This window comes from Panthera leo, chromosome A1 (genome assembly GCF_018350215.1).
Source record: "Panthera leo isolate Ple1 chromosome A1, P.leo_Ple1_pat1.1, whole genome shotgun sequence".
NCBI lineage: Eukaryota > Metazoa > Chordata > Mammalia > Carnivora > Felidae > Panthera > Panthera leo.
Window position 1 is genome coordinate 89,468,768 of NC_056679.1, and position 19,862 is coordinate 89,488,629.

Genomic DNA, 19,862 nt, shown 5'->3' on the forward strand with positions numbered 1-19,862 from the left:
GTCTAGCTGAAATCCCATAAAATTGAAGCTAAAGCCACAGTAGCCTTATCACCATTAGGAGTTGATGGCAAAGGAAACTGTACAAGCTACTTCAACATGCTACATATTTACTTAGCCACTACCTGAGAAAAAGCCAGCTGTGATTGTATTTATGAATACCTGCAGACTTCATAATTTTTAATCTCCAACAATGAAGGGAGTAAAAAGGACCTGATCTTAAGCAGAACCTCTTTTGGGGAGAGTTGCCTTATCATAGACGAAGGGTTCAAAAAAATCTCCATTTTAACAAAAAGACAACTTGACAGACTACACTAACTTGAGTTTCAAAATATTTCATATTACCTTGAGGAATGACAAAATGCCTACTCGATTATTTATGTTACAAATTGAACTGAGATTTTACTATTCCCAAGGAACATTTTCTCCAGGCTTAAGCAAGGCCCCAAGGATCTATACCTGAGACACCGTACATTGTGATGCAACCCAGCATTAGAAAGCAGTTTTGCTTATCAGAGAAAGACACTATAAGTCAGCAAACCAATGTTTTATTTCCAAAGTTCTGCCCTCTATTTCTAGCGGGTGCCAATGGTCACCTGCCACACTCGCACCAGGTTGTCCGTGTAGCCAGCAAACAGAGTCTGCAAGGGAGAAATGACAGTGATAGGTCATGTCAGAGCCATGGAACTCTGCATTCCCTTCTTTTAAGACCCCCAATCTTCTAACCACCAGGTTGTAGGTGGTATGTATTCCTAGAGGAAGCAACAGCTGGTAGTAAGGACTCATACTCTTGTAAAATGATTAAGTTATCCAAAGTGTTAACTGAAGGTAGGTAATCATTGCTTGTTAGATCAATTTTCCTTCCAGTGCAGGAACATGTACTCTGTTCACTGGTAGAGCTAATTTGGTTCTCTCAAATCAACCTGGCTAGTTTTGTGGTTTCATTTTATGTCAAAGACATTCCAAGAGCAAAGAGGGGGAGAGAAAAGGTAAAAGCTGAGTCACTTAAGCAGAGACCCACTTACCTGGCCATCAGCAGACCAGGCCAGAGAAGTACACTGGGGTGGCTCTGCCTTGCTGCTGGTACTGATAACTTCCTGCTTCAGTTCATCTACAATGATCTTGCCTTCCAAGTCCTGGGAAAGGGGCAAAATCAAGGTAAGGAGGGTTTCTACTACAAGCATCCAAGGAATAGAGGCCAAGGATGTTGTGAAACAGCCTAAAATGCATAGGACTGTCTCCCCTCCCCCCACCAAATTATCTAGACCAAAAGGTTGATTATGCTGAGACAATAAATTGCTGTAATTTGTGACACCCTTTAGTAGGTAAGTATCGTGCACCACTGCAAATCCCAATCCTAGCAAGTTGTAACTTGCTCTTCCTGGGTCTCCACTGATAGCCTGATGATCAGCAGTTGTTCAGGAAGCTCGAATCCCAGCAGTGACATATCAGGAAATCGCAACATTGCCATGGCTCACAAGAGTAAAGCCAGGAGCTCGGCCCTCAACTGTAGCCCACACTCACCCAGATCTTGATGCTGGGGCCTGTGGCAGCACAGAGCCAGTATCGGTTAGGACTGAAGCACAGGGCATTGATGATGTCCCCACCATCTAGTGTATAAAGGTGCTTGCCTTCGTTAAGGTCCCACAGCATAGCCTGGCCATCCTGAGAAGAGGAAAGGGGAGTCAGGGTAATATGAAACCTATTCCAGGTGTTAATCTCAACTGTCAAGATTCTGTCTTAATTCTTATTCTCCCTCCCACAACTTCCCCAAAGCTAATGATTCAAATACCAGGATATCTCTGAATGCCCCTCCGTTAATGCATGACACCCCATCAACCCTACCAAGGCCCTGACAATTTCTAAAATCACTACAATCAGTTCTGAAAACAGAATTCTAATAATATCAACAGCTTTAAGAAACCAGCTTTACTGAAAACAATCTTTTAAACAGTATGGTGTATATAATTTTTAAAAAACAATTTTCACAAACATTTACTCTTGGATTGCTACCTTATTATCAAGTATTTTTTTAAAAAAAACACTGTCCCCCATTGAGTAGAATACTCCCAGCTCCTGAACATACCTTCCCTCCAGAAGCACAGAGGGATCCATCTGGAGAGACTGTCACAGTGTTCAGGTAGCCTGTGTGGCCGATGTGATTGGTCTTCAGCTTGCAGTTTGCCAGGTTCCATACCTAGATATGGGAGGGTTGGGGGTAATAGGTGAAAAACTTGGCTCCGAATCCACTGGGGTCAGGAAGGCTCAAGATAAAAAAGGCATGGCACCTTCTTTAAAAGCATTTCTGGATATGGTGGCCATTTTTCATTCTACCAGTAACAAAAAAGGTTAAAGAATTTGTCTTGGTCACCTAAGGACAATCAAGATTAAATAAAGAATGCTTCTACAAGGGATATTGCTCTACAAGGGATATTGGGTTCAATTAACTATTCCACACCAAGTATCAAAAACTAATAGTTAGAAAACAGCAATAGGAAACGTCAACTGAGGAATAAAGCTTTCAAAGTTAGAACTTATGATCATCTACGAGGCAATGGGAACATTCTGGCTGGTAAAAAAGCCCTACATCCTGACTTCAAGCTCACCTTGACCAGCTTGTCCCAGCCACAGGAGACAATGATGGGATTGCTGCTATTGGGTGAAAAGCGGACACAAGACACCCACTCCGAATGGCTCTCATCCTAGAGGACAGAAAAGAAATAAGGAGAAACTATCCTGTCCCATGAAACTACACCCCTCACCCCTTCCCTCAGTTACATGGGAGGTACACTGATGGCTTTGCACTCACATCCCTGGAACCCAAACCTTTAATATCAACAGAACCCCTTTGGAGCCCAAGCCAGGCTTGAAATCACCACATAATGCCAAGGTTAAGAAGGATGGGAGAGAATCTTCATGTGCTTTCTGCATGTGCCTTCACTGTTACCTGGACAGTATATTTGCATACACCCAGAGTATTCCACAGCTTGATGGTTTTATCTCGGGAGCCAGAGACAATTTGGCGGTTGTCGGAGGAGAAAGCCACACTCAGCACATCCTTGGTATGTCCTACAAATCTGCGTGTGGTGGTACCCCTAAGGAGGAGGACTTGGTCAGTCTCTAGACTCTGCAAACATTCTTCCACATCAGACTGTTTCCCTGGCCTTCCCTGGTCTTACTGGAGCTGCCATTACACTCACATGACCCTGGACATGGGTCTGATCACAACATGGGTTGAGCATATGCCAGAGAATCCCTTCAGAATTGCAGGACATGTCCTCACTCCCACATGGGGATTGGCTGACAATGTCATCTGTCATCACTAGGATCCTCCATTATGCCTGACCATCCAAAGACTGAGCTCCCAAGATAAAACATGTTCAAACCCTTGCCTACTCTCAACCACAGTATGTGGCAAAACTGCTCAACCAGCCCACTCTGAAGCAACTCTGCAAAAGTAATTAAAAGCAGCAAGGATGGAAGCCAAGCAACCCAACTATCTTCTCTATGTATGCCCTGCTTTACAGTTCCCACAATGAACCTCACTGTCCTTTGGAAACCACCTCCCAACAGCATCTACCTCATTTCTGCCCAGCTTTTCCCCAGTGCCCCAGAGTTAAATGAGCAGCTACTTGCGTTGTGAGATCCCAAAGACGAAGGGTTCCATCCCAGGAGCCTGAGAGGGCAAACTGGCCATCTGAGGAGATGACCACGTCACTAACGAAGTGGGAATGACCCCGAAGAGCACGCTGTGGGATGCCATAATTGGTCTCATCCCTGGTCAGCTTCCACATGATGATAGTCTTATCTAAGGGGAGGTAACACAAAATCCAGTGAGGAATCCCACAGCCCACTCACTGACCTACTGGATAATCCAGGATCCCTCAAGGTCATTGGTGGATTTACAAGAAATTAAGGACACTCAAGGGGGGAGGGGACCCCCAAGCCGAGAGCGCTGTCATTAGTCAAAGCTAAGTGATTCATTATTCCAAAAAAAAGTCAAGTAGAACTAAGCAACGCCACTAGAATTAAACTTAGGTGTGGAGGCCTTTAGCAGATTATGGATGCCTTTTTGTGACATTCATAACAGTCCAATGTCTGAATTTTATTCTGAGGTCTAATACATAAACACTGCTGCTTGGGTGTGGGAAGACTGAACGTGGGCTTCCTACAACTACCACTGAGGGTGCCAGAAGTACTGGATTTAGTTGATTTACACACTACAAGGCTGGAAGCTTTCACTGAAACGTGTTGGGACTCGACACGCTTTCCGATTAAGCGTCAGACATGATCCTAACCTCAGACTGTTTTTAATAGCGTGGGGGCAAACAATAGCGTGTTCATTCAAACAAGAGAATGACAAGAAAAAAAAGGCAGAAAAGACAAGACACGGGCTTGCAAGGAGATTGGCGTCACGACTCCCTTTGGGAGTCCATCCAGGAAAAACTAGGCACAGGGCCGGGCGGCAGCTCAGAAACAGCCTCTGGGTCTCAGCATGGGCACTCAGATGGCATGTTGGGGTCATCACCGCCCCGCCCGACCCGTATAGGCTCTTGCACACTTAGCCACATCTGCGAGGAGGCAATCCTAGCAGCCACGAGCTGATCTATGTCTCGGCCTTTGCAAAGTGGAAAATGCCTCACGGGCTCATCCAGGCTGAGACTTAGGCCCGGGTCCGCATGCCCCACCTCGCAGGCGGACGGAGTTTTCCGGACCGCCAACTCGCGATCCACTGGAAACAACAAGGGACACGCGCAACCCACTTATCTTTCAACCCCTTGCCCCGCACCTCAGCCCGTACCTCGAGAAGCGGACAGTATCATGTCCGGGAACTGGGGGGTGGTGGCGATCTGAGTCACCCAGCCGTTGTGGCCCTTGAGGGTGCCACGAAGTGTCATCTGCTCAGTCATGGCGGCGGGGAGTGCGGGTGTCGCCGGGGCGACAAGGATGGAGTTGGATAGCTCAGAGACTAGCACCACAGCCACTCGCACCGCGGCTCTGCAGAGGAAAAGAGAGAGAAGGCACCCCACCGGAACCGGAAATACCCGTCCGCTCCAACAAAATGGCGGCCCCCATGATTCATTTCTGCTTAAGATGGCGGCGCCAGGTGGGGCATAGGGGCAGGTGAAATGATAAAACTTCATGGTCCCCTTCCGCCACGCATTATAGTTTAGCTGTGCCATACAAAAAACATTCTGAAACCAACGCTGCCAAGTGTTTTAAAGAATCCATCAAACGTTCACTGGGGCGTGATGTTTAAGAAGCGGAAGAGGGGAAGTGCACGGCACATTCCCGTCAGGATCGCCCAGCACCTTTGGTATTCCCATGTGGCACAGCCCGAGCTCCGCCCTTTCCGCAGGGTGACTCGGAGGGCAACGCTGAGGGAGCTTAATTTCTGGGTGAGAACTGCGAGAAATGGTAAGCGATATGAAAAATATGGTATTAAATTTTTTTAAATACACTGTGCTCAGGTGAATTATTAAACCCTAACAGACTTCTGTCTCAGAGAGCAGCTCTTTCATCAAGAGGGTTTTGCTCTTAGGGAATTGGCTGAGGCACTCCCTGTTCGGAAGGGCTTAGTCCAGGCAGGAGTTAAGACGAAAATGGGTTACGGTGCGGAAAAGCGGGGAGGAACGAAAAATCGGTCCGTGGGCCGCTAATCGTTCACCGAGCTCTCGTCTAGGCAGGAGTGCAGAGAGCCGTCATAGAAACTGAACGTGCGCGAGAGGAAAGGCCTCCGGGTTCTGAATTCTGGGGACTCGGGTCCAAAGCCGCTCTGGGCCTAACCACCTCACAGAAAGGCTGGCTGGGGGGTCCAGGCGTGCCCCCAAGGAGGTGTCCTCAGACTGGGAAGCAGTGGAACATGGTTGCCTGGCTGGCTACCACCCTCCCATTTAACCTCATGGTATGTGAGTATGTAGTGCCTCCCGCTACGGCACATTCTTGAAATTAAGATATGATGCTGGCTGGCAGCGCCTCTCTCAAGTATTTTTAATTTTATTTTTTTAAAGTTTATTTTAAGAGAGAGAGGGAGGTGCACATGAACGGGGGTGGGGGCAGAGAGAGAAGGAGAGAGAATATTCAGGCAGGCTCCATGCTCTCGGCAGAACGCTGGACACTGGGATCGAACTCACTAATCCTGAGATCATGACCTGAATCAAAATCCAGATTCAGATGCTTAACTGACTGAGCCACCCAGGTGCCCCTCAAATATTTTTTAAATGGGGGAGGGGGGGGGTTGCACAGATCAGGATGATAGCAGTGACTATCATTTATGCAAAATAAGGGGGGATTATACATAATTATTTTGTTTGTAATGTGTATTATTTTTAGTGTCACATCTGTAAAATGAAGTTGGAAACAATAGTATCAACCTAAAACGGTGTTGAGGAGAGTAAGTGAGTTAGGTAAAGCACCCGGGGACGCCTTGGTGGCTCAGTCAGTTAATCGACCGATTCTGGATTTTGGCCCAGGTCATGATCTCACAGTTAGTGAGTTCGAACCCCGTGTCCAGCTTTGCGCAGAGAGCACGGAGCCAGCTTGGGATTCTGTCCTCTCTCTGCCCCTCCCCTGCTTGTGCTCTATCTCTATCAATCAATCAATCAGTCAATAAATGTAATGCCGCCCAGAATGGTGCCTGGCAGAGTAAATGCAGGCAAACTTAGCATTTCTTTGGTACCAGTTCCTGTTTTAGGTCTTGGGGGAATACACCTGTGAGCCAAGACAGTGGGGACCTGGACCTGGTTTTTTTTTTTTTTTTTTTTTTTTGGTTTACATTTGATGGGGTGAGTGGAACGGAGATTGAGAGAGAGATTGGAGCAAAGAGAGGAAGGAGAAGTAGGATACAGCCCTGTGGCTATATGGAAAGTTAATGTTCCAATAATGGAAAGTATGTGGGAGGAGATGTAGTGGAGAGACAGTCAGTGCAAAAGTCTTGAACTGGATTGTTGCAGGTGCTGAAACTCAAACCCTGAGATGGAGGTAAGGGGCAATTGACAAGAGGGCCAGCAGGCTTGGGGAAGAATCATGGCTCTTCAGGACGCTGTCCTGACTGTGCTTCAAGGGTCCCAGTCATGTATGTCACCCACCACCATAGCACCCCCAATTAGCTGTCTTCTTGCTTTTCCAACAATATAGTCCAACTCGACTTCGACCCATGTATTTTGTTTCTCCTCTGGTCGTGGGAGACTCTTACCTTCACCCACACCAATATCCAGCTTGCTGTTCATAACTGGGGTCATGCCAAGTGCCCTGGGCACTTGGCACAAATGGAGAGGTGAGAGATTCCACGCATCATCTAGTAGAGATGCTCAGCGCAAGCACTCCCCTGGCTGTTGACCTGTATATGCAGAGGATTTCCTCAGTTCAAGAACACGAGTTCTTCGTCTCCTATCTCCACTCCCTAAAGAGATCATTGCTCAGTCACTTTATGTTTACCTGCCTGGAGAAATACCATTTGGCTCTCAGTTTTCTTGAATTTTGCCAGGGAGCCGCTGTGGAATCAGCATCCCTGAGGCAGGGCCAAGGGTGCAGGTTTAAAACGAGCCTCCCAGGTCTTACTCAAGGACGACGCTCAAGGACGACGTTTCTAGGCATCTCTCAGTTCCTTTCCAGAAGAGGGCGGTTCCCAGGCTAGCCCCGCCCTCCCCCAGTCCCATCTTTGGCTGGCCCCTTCACGGAGTCCTCCCTGCCAGCCTACCGAGCTCGAAATTTCTGGAAGTGCCCTTGACTTCCCATAATTCCGTGGGCCTCTTCGTACACCAGCTCCTTGCTCTGTAAGAGGATTGTGTTAGCGCCCCATCCTATGCGGCCAAGGGGGGAGGGTAATTCGCGTTTTCTTCTGGAGCCTATTAGTACCGGTCTGGCAATGCCAGAGGAGAAGGAGAAATGGAATGTAGTGGACTTCCCCGGACGACCAGATTACAGGTTTTGGGCTTTCCCCCTCGGAGTTTTCCTCCAGTTACTGCCTGGCCTCCTGGCAAGCCACAAAGTCATTGAAGAGCATTCCTGAACCGAGGGAGGCATGGCCCCGATTCTGGGTGTAGCGAGGGGCAGGAAGGAGGGTGCAGCGGCAGCCTTTCCTTCTCAGCCCCAGCTGGAGTTGAGCCCCATACACACCTGCTTCCCTCTGGGTCCCCATGGTTCCCAGTTAGGCATATGGGCTCACCTGGACTCCTCACACCTCAAGCCCTGCCCCTTCCAGTGGGATGACTCCCCTTGGCTACAGGATGCACAGTTCCCACAACGGGTCTATTGTGGCCGGCCTTTTCATTCCAGATGTCTTTGATCTGGCCTCTAGGAGGTGGAAGCCTGCTGGAGGGCCCCGCCTGGCCTTTGGGAGAATTTCTCTGCAGAGCCTTCTTTCTGCTCCTCAGGCTGCCCCTCCTGGAGGGTTCCCCACCCACTTCTAGTCCCAGTCCCTGGGCTGCTCCCTTGTCTCCCACATCCTCACTGGCACCACTTCCATTCCCACACAAGGTAAGCATCCTAAGGGAGAAATTGGAGATGCTCTTTTAAGGAAGTCTGTCTTTTCTGCTGGGAATTCCTAAGACTCATACAGCTGGGAGAAGCCCCTCTGGTTTCCCTGCTAGAGGTCCATAGCCTCTCTTTTAGGAACAGACCTCTATTCCCTCCTGTCAGCATTCAGGAGGTGAGACAGGTCTTCCCTTGAATGTGGTGGTGATGACTATTGTGGGTGATAGGTGAAGGGCTGAGGGAAAAGGATGTGGCCAAGACCAGAGGGCCCACTGCCAGCTAAAGCGGGTGACTTCCCTTCATTCTACTGTTTCTTGGCAGTTTCAGTGTGGTTGGCTCTGGCCCATACTTACTTTTTTTTTAAATTTTTAATGTTTATTTATTTTTGGGAGACAGAGAGATAGAGTGCGGGAGGGGCAGAGAGAGAGGGAGACACAGAATCCAAAGCAGGCTCCAGGCCCCAAGCTGTCAGCACAGAGCCTGATGCGGGGCTTGAACCCACAAACCGTGGGATCATGACCTGGGCTGAAGTCGGACACTCAACTGACTAAGCCACCCAGGTACCCCTGGCCCATACTCCTTTTGTGGGTACACTGGCTCTCCCCTGCTCCTCCCAACTATCAGTTCTCTCCTCCACAGAACACACACCTTGTTCTGCTGGGAAGGCCCACCATATTCCACCTCCACTGTTCTTTTCTTTGTTTTTTTAATGTTTATTCATTTTTGAGGGAGAGAGAGACAAACTGTGGGCAGGGGAGGGGCAGAGAGAAAGAGAAACACAGAATCTGAAGCAGGCTCCAGGCTCCAAGCTGTCAGCACAGAGCCCAACAGGGGGCTCGAACTCACCAACCACAAATCATTAACTGAGTTGAAGTTGGATGCTTAACCGACGGAGTCACCCAGGCACCCCTCACCCCCACTTTTCTTAATCTAAGCTTCCTTCAGGTCTCAACTCAGGTTGCCACCCCAGAGAAACCCTCTGTGACCCTCAAGTCTAAGTTAGGCTTCTGGTTTCATACCCTCATAGTGATGGTGTGCTGGGCCTGCATAGCCCTTAGCTCAGTTTCCCCTTATTTGAATCCCTCAGGGATTTTCTCAGTGCCCTGAGGTCAGGGACTGGTCTGTTTGGGCTCAAATGCTGCATTTGCTGGTAGAGGGTTTGGTTGTAGAAGATTCCAATCTTGGTAACTAGCCTCACAGGCTAAGTAGTTAAGGGCAAGTAGTTAAAAGGTGTTCCAGGCAGAGGATCACCATTGGGAGGGGTTAGAGTGGTTTGCATGCAGAAGTTTTAGAGGGATAGTTTCAAATGGGAAGGTAGGAGAGAGTGAAACCCAAGGTGGCCAGAGAGCCTCTATCAGGAAGGAGTTGACGACTAAGGAATCTGGATTTGTCTTGAGGCCTAGGTCTTTCTCTTTAGGATTATCTCATCCCTCTCCTGCCTAGACTTAATTTTGTTGTAAAGTGTTTGGTCTCAGAATGGAGGGTAGGTTGAAGGTTGAAGGAAGACTAGAAACGACAAGAGTTCAGAAGTCAGACAAGGGGGTTTGTAGGAGGGTCATGAGAGTCCTATGAAAGGAGAGACTGAGTGAGGACTTACCAATGGCCTTATGATGAGGGATTCAACATGTCTAATCCATCTGTCTCCTCCCTACCCCACCTTCTTCACTCCAGTATCTAGAATTGGGTTCTGATTATAGAAACTAATTCATGATTGAGGCCTAAAGAATTAAGCTGAAAAAGATTAGAAAGAAACATGGGAAGTTCTGTTCTTATTGTAGGTTCTATTGCTTTCTTCCTGGTGAGAGGCAGGGATATGTTATTAAGTCAAAGCCAGGAACAGATCTTGCAAAAAATCACATATCATTTCCTTATGTCTCTGGATAAATATTCATTGCCCATCTTAGGCAGAAGTCTGAAGTCTAATAGTGAAAGCTGCTAAGGCATTCTGTTGGGTTTTCCCTGGGAGATGGACTGTGGGTTCTCCAGGCCCTAGGTACTTCAGCAGATGTACAGTGAGAGGCTGTGGAAGTGGGTGTGGTCCAGGCAGGTGACTACAGGCCAGGTAGAATTATAAGACATGCTAGGAGAAGGCAAACCTCTGGCTTGTTAAAGGATTTAAAACAACATTAGGTGGTAGGAAGAAACAAAAGATGACCCAAGGTGCCTTTTTTCAGCTTTCTCCTGGAAGAAGACAATTTCATATGAACTAGGGTTGGGAAGGTATGTTAAAATGGAACCTTAAAGACTGGCTAGCTTACCACACTGTAAGAGGGCTGAAGAGAAAACAGTTCTTTCTACTCACACTTGGATTAAATAGCCAGAGCTTGCTGAGAAATTCCATCCTTTGCTGGACAGGGTAGACAGAGGATTCTATCTGATTAGGAAATGGCAGACAAAAAAGGGCAGGACCCCTAGGGGTCTTCTTCCAGGTGACCTGGGTCCTTCATCTTTGTGGGGCCCTGCTTCATACCAGGTGGAATAGTCAATGAGAAGTCTCTGACCAACTCTGCTGAGTCCTTTAGGATGGGGTAAAAGACTGGGAAGGCCTAAGCATGATCCTCAGTAGCTATGGAAGAATAAGCCTCAGTAGCTATGGAAGAATAAGACCTATTCTTTAAGGCTATTTCTAGCTCAAATCTCTGAGGTATCCATTTTCCTGCTTCTTTGGAAGGGATAGAAGTGGGGAGAAGAGTAGTAACTTAGCGGCCCATTTCCTTCCTTCTTTGCTGGTCTCCTGTCACAGCTCCTACACTTCTCACATTGTAAGATGAGCTATTTCCCTATGCCTGGGGTTCTCATATTATACCTCTGAGGACTCTGGTTTGTGGGCAAAGACTATATAATTAAAAGTTAAATTTGTCACCACTTTTAGCTCTCCTCCTTTTCAGCCCTGTTATTCCTAAAACCTCTCACTTCCTCTTTTCTTATTTAGCACTGCCAGCACAAACTGCTTTCCCTTCTAGGACTCCATGATCTCCTTACCACTCTCTGTCAGGATTTAGGTGAGAGGAAAAAGGGAAGAACCCACTTACCTACTTTAATGCTAGGTTTTGCCCCACATCCCACTTTCAAAAAGTCAGGCACCAAATAAAACCTTATTTATACTTCTTTCCCCTCCTATTTTGAGGCCCCAGCTTTGGCTTTTTTGGGAAAGAGGGTAATGCAGTTTCTTTTTTAGCTGCCTTCCCATTAGAGTTCCTTATCACATTTCTCACATGTGATCCACATGAATCACAAGTGGAACTGTTCAAGGCTGTTTTAGTCAGATTTTTTAAAAAAAATGTAAGAAGGCCTTTATTTATTTTAATGTTATTTATTTTTGAGAGAGAAAGACAGAGCGTGAGCAGGGGAGGGGTAGAGAGAGAGAGGGAGACACAGAATCTGAAGCAGGCTCCAGGCTCTGAGCTGTCGGCACAGAGCCTGATGTGGGGCTCGAACTCACAAACTGAAAGATCATGACCAGAGCCAAAGTCGGATGCTCAACTGACTGAGCCACTTTCTTTTATGTATTTGCTTCTGTGTCAAAAAATAACACCTTTGAGCCTGCCTCTTCTGATGGGGAAAAGAAAGTTGTCTCATTTCTTTTTCATCTTTCCTTTGGACTTGCCTCTATTCCTGAGTCCTAGGAAGGACCAGAATTCAACGAGCCTTCTTTCTATGGAACTATACAATTCAATATAACTTGATAGCCACTAGTGGCTATTTCAAATTAATTAAAATTAAATACAATTAAAAATTCAGTTCCTGAGTTGCACTAGACACATTTCAAGAGCTTAAGTCATATGTAGCTACTATATCAAATAGCATAGATTTAGAATACTTCCATTGTTGCAAAGTCCTTTCAGACCTGGTATAACAGCCTAATGTCTTGTGTCCCCCTTTTTGTAATCTTTTATCAGTCAATAAATATTTGTAATAACTTTCATTGTTCCAGGATTAACTTTCAGAGGGGGTCAGGAGTTGGGGGTGGGACATAGCATAGAATCTGTAGGTCCTATAAAGATTTCTGGAGGCATGGCATAGGGGCCAGAGGTTGGTGGCTAGTAGAGGAGACTCAGGTTTTAAGGAAGTGCTTTAGGGGTTGACGTTATACTTATTAAAGCAGGGCCACTCCACTCCACCAGGAGCAGGCAGGCTCTGGTTTTGTAAATTCTGCATAATACTTAAAAATCAAAACAAAAAATGACTGTCCTGTAGCCCTGCTGAAACTGATATTTGCTGAAGTGATTGTCTTTTATTACTCATCATTTCTAGATCTTGATTTCATACATTGCTTTATCTGTCATAGGCCTTGCTCTCCCAAATGGCAGTGACATATGCAGCTCTGGCTTAAAAAAAAAAGTTTGCTGGGGTGCCTGAGTGGCTCAGTCGGTTGAGCATCCGACTTCGTCTCAGGTCATGATGATCTTGCACTCTGTGAGTTCGGGCCCTGTGTTAGGCTCTGTGCTGACAGCTCAGAGCCTGGAGCCTGCTTCGAATTCTGGGTCTCCCTCTCTCTCTGCCTCTCCCCCACTCATGCTCTGTGTCTCTCTCTCTCTCTCTCTCTCTCTCTGTCAAAAATAAACAAACATTAAAAAAAATTTTTTTTTTTTAAAGTTTGCTGACTTTGCCACCTGCCTGCCAAGAGCTGGGAGAAGTAGGGGTCATATCAATTAATACACTGATGCTAAGACCGTTTAATAAGGTTCTAGGTAGGTGGGGCTATTTTTCCATTGAACACTTTTTTTAAAAAGATAATATTAATTTAAATTTAATTTTACAGAGCACAAGCAAGCAGCGAAAGGGCATAGAGAGCAGGGGACAGAGGATCCAAAACAGGCTCTGTGCTGACAGCAGACAGCCTGATATGGGGCTTAAACTCACAAACCATGAGATCATGACCTGAGCCATTGTCAGATGCTGACTGAGTCATCCTGGTACCCCATTGAACACTTTTAAACACCTATGTCAATCACTGGCTATAGGGCATAAGTAAAGCTGGTAATGGCACATCTGTGGATTTGACCACTTTCCCTGAGTCTAGACCAATGATTCTTAACCATGGATGATTTTGCTCCTGTCACCCCTCTCCATAAGACATTTGGAAATGTTGGGAGACATTTGTGGTTGCCACAGCTGATGGAGGGGTGCTACTTACATCTGGTGGGTAGAGTCCAGGGAATGCTCCTAGGCATCCTATAATGCACAGGACAGCCCCAACCTGCAAAGAATTCTCTTATTCAAAATGTCATTAGTGCTGAGGTTGAGAAACGCTGGTCTAGACTACAGTGTGGATCCGTTCTTCATGCCAAGACTAATCATGAGGTCCAGGCTCAGCAAGAATCTATTAAATTGGGAAAGAAAAAAATTAGGAGTCAGTGAACTGTGGCCTCCACAAAACTGAAGAGCAGGTATAACTAGAGTGTGTTTAACTGCATTAGGAGGCAAAGAGCTAAGGTCATAGTGCAGTTTAAAGTGAGGGTTTCAGATAAGTAGCAAGTCTGTAAAGATGAGGTCCCAGGTACAACCATAGGAGTAGTGAGGACCAAGTTTAAACAGTCTGACTTGTGATACAACAGTCAATAGCTGAACCTAGTAGGGAAAACATTCAATAAATAGATGAATATCTGGTGAATATGGATATACCAGTTTTTCCTTAACGTTTTTGGAACCCATAGCTCTACTTTTCATATACGTAAAAATTTCACATTTTCCCTCTAGTGTTATTTAAAATTTCACAAGTATCATGACTAAAAATCAAAGCAAGGGTAATTTTGGAAGGCAAAAATTTATTCAGATGATGTGATAACTATGTCACTGTTAAAAGCCTTATCTTTCTTGGGTGGTGTAGAAGATGTAACAAAACACAAGCTGCTTTAACAATACTCTTGTACTGTCCTCTCCCCACAGCTAGATATACTCCACCCCACCCCCCCCACCCCCCCAAAAAAGCTTTTAAGATGTAAAGAGAAAATGGAATAACAAATGGAACAAAGTCTTCACATATGCTTAGACATTTTATATCCCAATTTCTCTAGAGTATTTATCTGGAAGTTTCTAGTCAAAACAAACAGACTTAAAGTTCCACATACTCCTCTTAAAGGAATTGAACCAACCAACAGTTGAAAACATTCTTTATAAAAGCGACCCCAGGTAGGTTTTAAGAACAAGGTCAAGAACAATCACCCAAAATAGTTATGGGTATTTCATATTTTTGTCTTGAAATAACATTCAGAAATCTAGTCCTTGAAAGATTGGCCAAGCAAGTTAGACATTTTTAGCATGAGTTTGCTATGTGTAGCTGGATTTTTGGCAAGTTTTGCTTAAAGTATTTCATAATGAGAGTGATGTTGGTGTTTGCCTTTTGACATTTCAGGGTCAATGTATTTTAAGCTTCAATGCATTACATTCTGTCAAAAGTTCTAATTTTTGAAATTTTAAAGAACAAATTCTCTTTAGATGGTGTTCCAAAATCAGAGAGTTATTTTGTCATTGGTGTTTCAAAGTCAGTTCTGTCCATAAATTCAGCTGAGTACAGTTCTTTGACAACCAAGGAACCTTAGTACATAAGAGAAAACACTCTCAATGGCATTCTGAACAGATCTTCAAAAATCAAGGCAAACTGGGATCAAATCTACTGTTTTTCACAAGGGTTATGCTGACAGCAAGGTGAAGATTTCCAGTAGATTATGGGTCAATCAGTGGAAGTGGATGCTTGGTGGGGATTGCTACAGTACATCTTACACACAGTTTTCTTCAGTTCTTGCCAAAAACCCAGATTTAGAACACTCCATTGCTGTAGCACCACCGAGTATACTCGTATAATTTTCTTCCAATTCAGTTCATTTGATACAGCTTCAAAAATACTGTTTTTAGTGGTCAAGTATTACGTTTATGAAACCACCACATCCACAGTTTTTAAAGCTTTATTTTTAAACATAAGCAAAGCACACTTTTTTTTTTCAGTAGATTCATCTCAACAGCAAAGAAAGATGAGCTGAAGTTTTTAAAACCTGAAGTTTGATATGTTCAGTCATTATTTCAGAGTTAAGACTGTAGAAGTAGATGAAGAAAGTCTGGAATTCCTCAATTTCCTCTCAAAGTTGTGGCAGCACTTGGAATGCAAGGCTTCACAAATTTCTTCATTTTTTTCTCCTTTGCAATTAAAAGGGCTATTTAATATTATGCTTTCATAGCTTTTGGAAGATTGCTGTTAATATTCCAATACTGTCCAATCTTAAAGCTTCAGAGAATTGTGCTTTGCAGAATACTCCACTGTTTTTAATGGCATAAATTTAACAGTGTTTGGCATTGTGTCACTGCCCAACATTTTCAGGTAACTGGTAACTCAACTGAAGAAGATGACCCTATCTTCTGCATCATAACGTGAATATATACTTGATAAAAGCCTCAAATAACTTTTTGGCTGCCATATTTAGCTACCTCAAAGGAGAAAACAGAAAAAGGAGTACTGATGATGGAAGCATCTGGTCCCTCTTGCAGAACGATGAATGATTTTATTGGCGGCAGCTGGGTGGCAGGGCAATACAGGCATCCAGTTGTGCCTGAACCCCAACAAGTGAAATCTTTGTTCATTTCCTTTTTATACACCCATCTGCCGCCTAAAACCTGACACCATTTAATGGTGCCCTTGGTCAAATCTAAATGCTTTTACTTTCATAATCCTCTGATTCTATCTTGAAGAGTCAAGATGAACTCTAACTCATGGGATGGACAAAATGGAAGATGTAAATAAGTAAGCTTTTCAGAGCTAAAAAGCCTCTTTTTATACAAAATTAAACTTTAAAAGTACATTGACCTCGAAACAATATAATTGTCTTGGATATGCAAGAAAAATAGCAGTATAAATATTTAGCATCATACCCACAATGAACATCTGTGGCTACCCAACCTGTTCATATGCCTCATTAATTATAGGCCTTACTCTGAATGTTTCTTGTTCTATCTTTGTATTCCCACCAGCCAAGGAGTTCTTTTATAAATTATAACATTCCCCATATGTGCAATGCTAATATAACTTGTGGAGGGAGAGAGAAAGCCTTTCTCTCCTATTCCTGAAAAATCACTGACCTATTCCTTGAGTCTATGAGTAACAACTCCCTACTCAGTCCCTAAAACTAAAAAGCTTGATCACCTTCAAAGTAGATTAAAAAAATGTGTTCAAGTGGTAGCTGACAAGAATTCACTGTAACCAGAACTGTGTGATGGATAATGCATAATATGAAATAAACCTTTATACAAAAATAGTTTCTTATAATGTTACCTATCATGAGAGTTTTCAGTAAAATTGTAAATTATGCTGCTGGTATATGTTGACCAATGAAAGGCAGTAACGAAACTACATTACCAATTACTAAAAGTTTATACATACATAAAATAAAAGTTTTAACATCTTCATTGTAATTCCTATGTTTGGCAATACCATCTACTTAAATTCTGGTATGTGTTTGAAAATAAAAGTTTTATTTTCTTTTAAATATTCTATATTTTGAAAGGAATTATCCCCAATTTGTTTAACTTGGTTTTGCTGTTTATGTTTACTGGTATGTTTTATAAATAATTCAAGTTTCAAGTGAGTGTTATCTGGCTTCCCTAGTTGAAAAGACCATCTCTTTTAACTTTCAGTGAAAATTGTGGTTTCAAAATCCTTACAGAAAATTCTAGCAGAGGAATGAAAGGTTACCTTCTTTCCTCAGGTTCACTGTACTAAAAACCAGAAGTATAGGACAGAGTTTCTTCTGGAGGCAAACTTTATTACCCTGGGGGAAAGCATGGTGCTAGGGTTGTCCTTAAAGTCAGGTTTGTATGATGAAATTAGCAGTGATTTGTAGTTAAGACTGTAGTGTCTCACTGTGCACTTACCAGTAACTAAATTGAAGGGTGATGATAATAGCTAATGTATGATGCCTTAGGACAGCATTTGTGTTTTGACTGCAACCCAGAGTAAGCAATACGTTTTACTGTGAGACCAAGTATACACAGGTGTACACATAATTTAAAGCTTTCATAAGACAATGTTTACCTTACTATGTTCCATGAACCCTGATATTTTCTGTTTAATTTTAAAATAATGCTGGGCATGACACATTTATTTTAAGACCCACTAATTGGTCAAAATCCACAACTGGAAAACCACTGCTGTAGGAGAACATGAGGAAATAGATTTTATAAACTGTAAAGCACACTGAGATGTGAGCAGCTGCTAATGAATATCCAAGATAAAACTTTTGGGGCCTGAGATGTCCTCTCCTTCCTTGGGTACTGCTAGAAGTCACATTCACCTAGGCTTTTGGTAAGGAAGATATTATTTATGTGGTCATTGAGATAACTCTCTACTACTCAGGTCAGGAAAGCAATGTATTAACTAAATCAGAACCCAAAGCAAAGACAAATTACAGGAAAATCAAATAAAAGCAAACATCTGTTTAGTGCTTCATGGTTTATAAAAAACTTTCACGTACATGGTCTCTTTTAATTTTAACAAGCCTAGGGGAAAAGTAAAGGTAAGAGGTGGAGACCTGCCCAAGTTTAGACAGTAAGTGGCAGAGCCAGGTCATCTCATCCTAAATCCCTCACTCCTTTCATGATAAAATACCAGGAAAGGAGAGTGGTAAGGACATGAGACTTCTTTTGATCCATCATAAAGATGTTTATGTCCTCTGCCTCTCTCTACAGGGAAAACAGACCCCACTGAAGGTGAGGAAGCAACCTCAGATTTTGGGAAGGGGGTATGGCCAGTTGCACTTAGTCTATGACTCCTACCTGGCATTTCAGCATACCAAAACCAGCAATGTTTGTGTGTGTGTGTTTCCCCAGTCATCTGTTTTGACACTGCTTGTGCTCTGAGGTTTCAAATGTCTATTATGGTTCAAGTACTTAATGGCTTTCCATTCCTATGTGTTAAGGGTCTTGGAGTCTTGGTCAGGTACACCCTCAGTACTCAACAGAGTGAAATTTGGTACTAGGGACATGCCACTGATACTCAGATTGAAAGGGAATAACAACAGTGGTCAGCTTTGGTGCCTCTGCTCAGCTTCCTTTGGGGAAGCCAATCAGCCTCAGCCAGTGTGTCTCTTGTCCACATATGCCCATCTCTCTCCACTACTGTGCCCTTATCTCTCACAAAAAAGATTCAACTAGCAAGTATCTGCCTCCCAGCTGCCCTTGTTTTTCTCTCCACTCCCCTCACCCCCCCATTCTCCTTCCCCCCTTGTGCCTCTCACCTTGTACTCCTGCACCACCTCCTCCACTGGCACCACGCTGTGTTGTTTGTGGGTCCTGGATTCTCGGCACACCACACAGATAGCCTCTTTGTCCACTTCACAAAAAAGTTTCAGGGCTTCCTGGTGTTTGGAGCAGATGCCCTGATCATTCCCCCGACTTCCTCGATAAGGAGTGGGGCTCATCTGGCGAATTATCTGGACCATGTTGGCTAGCTGCAAGTTGGGACGAAAGCTGCGACGCTTAAAGCTCTTTCGGCACTGGGGACAGATGAACTGACGTGGAGGGGGCGGAGGAGGTGGGGGAGGTGGAGGTGGAGGAGGAGGAGGCAAGTGGGTGTCAGGATACAGCTCTTCGTCGTCCTCGTATTCTTCCAATATCTCCTCTTCTGGGTAGACGTCAATTCTCAGGTCATGTCTCAAGCTTCCCAGGTAATAGTCCTGATCTTCCTCCTCTTCTTCCTCCTGGTCCCACACATAGTCCATGTCCCAATTCCTGACGCCACCGTCACCAACCCAGAGTTCATCATCTTCTTGGTCCTGGAACACCTCGTCAGCACTGCCCTGGTACAAAACCTCTCGAATAGAGTTGTCCCATACACCGGTGGCCCCCTCCACATCGTCGTCCTCGTCTTCTTCCCATCCATCTTCTTCCCCGTCCCTGTCTTCCTCATCTTCCTTGCCCCACAGTTGGGTCACACATCCTCGGCAGAAGTTGTGCCCACAGCCTATGGAAACGGGATCCTTGAAGTAATCCAGGCAGATGGCACACACCGCTTCCTCCTGAAGGGTCTGCATGGGGTTAGGAGTAGTGGCACAGCCAGCCATTTTAATGCGCAGCCTGGAGGTGTGGATGCGTCAACTCCGAGCTGAGGAGCGGGGAACGTGTCTGCAGGCTACGTGTCCAAGCTACGCTTGTGACCCAAGGTTTTTCTCTACACTGCTCTTCCTCCTCAGGCCGGCAAAGGAGCCTTACTCCCCTCCCTCAGGCTCTTCCCAGCTCAAGGCGCGAAAGCCCTCTGACGCCGACTCAGCCGCCCTCCAAGAGGAGCGGGAGCGGAACCAGGCTGCAGCTTCCACTTTCCTTCCAGCCTCAGCTTGCAAATCCCGGTCCCGACACGTTTCTTGCCTCCCTCCAGGTTTGCCCGACCCAGCAGCGTCCTCCTCTGG

General features: G+C 45.0%; 2 protein-coding genes and 2 non-coding genes across 7 annotated transcripts; all 4 read right to left on the bottom strand.

The window, feature by feature from the left end:
- Window positions 1–529: 529 nt before the first annotated feature.
- On the bottom strand, window positions 530–5,034 carry RACK1 (receptor for activated C kinase 1). The gene is made up of 8 exons (XM_042932160.1): window positions 4,799–5,034; window positions 3,634–3,805; window positions 2,945–3,092; window positions 2,604–2,699; window positions 2,084–2,194; window positions 1,522–1,662; window positions 1,023–1,133; window positions 530–638 (listed from the first exon to the last, which is right to left on the bottom strand). The coding sequence occupies exons 1-8, from the start codon at window positions 4,905–4,907 to the stop codon at window positions 573–575; spliced, it is 954 nt and encodes a 317-aa protein (XP_042788094.1). The 5' UTR covers window positions 4,908–5,034; the 3' UTR covers window positions 530–572.
- Window positions 3,249–3,327, bottom strand: LOC122202836. Its single transcript, XR_006194901.1, has one exon. It is a non-coding gene; the product is annotated as a small nucleolar RNA SNORD96 family (small nucleolar RNA).
- LOC122202958 lies at window positions 4,464–4,531 on the bottom strand. The gene has a single exon (XR_006194990.1). It is a non-coding gene; the product is annotated as a small nucleolar RNA SNORD95 (small nucleolar RNA).
- An 8,265-nt stretch (window positions 5,035–13,299) lies between the features above and the next one.
- Window positions 13,300–19,837, bottom strand: TRIM52 (tripartite motif containing 52). 4 transcript variants are annotated; one of them, XM_042932221.1, is made up of 2 exons: window positions 18,696–19,837; window positions 13,300–13,795 (listed from the first exon to the last, which is right to left on the bottom strand). In XM_042932221.1, the coding sequence occupies exons 1-2, from the start codon at window positions 19,518–19,520 to the stop codon at window positions 13,766–13,768; spliced, it is 855 nt and encodes a 284-aa protein (XP_042788155.1). In that variant the 5' UTR covers window positions 19,521–19,837; the 3' UTR covers window positions 13,300–13,765. The 4 variants fall into 4 exon arrangements, with proteins under 4 accessions (XP_042788155.1, XP_042788149.1, XP_042788163.1 ...); XM_042932215.1 differs by lacking the exon at window positions 13,300–13,795 and adding an exon at window positions 14,385–15,606; XM_042932229.1 differs by lacking the exon at window positions 13,300–13,795 and adding an exon at window positions 15,542–16,169.
- Window positions 19,838–19,862: the final 25 nt, after the last annotated feature.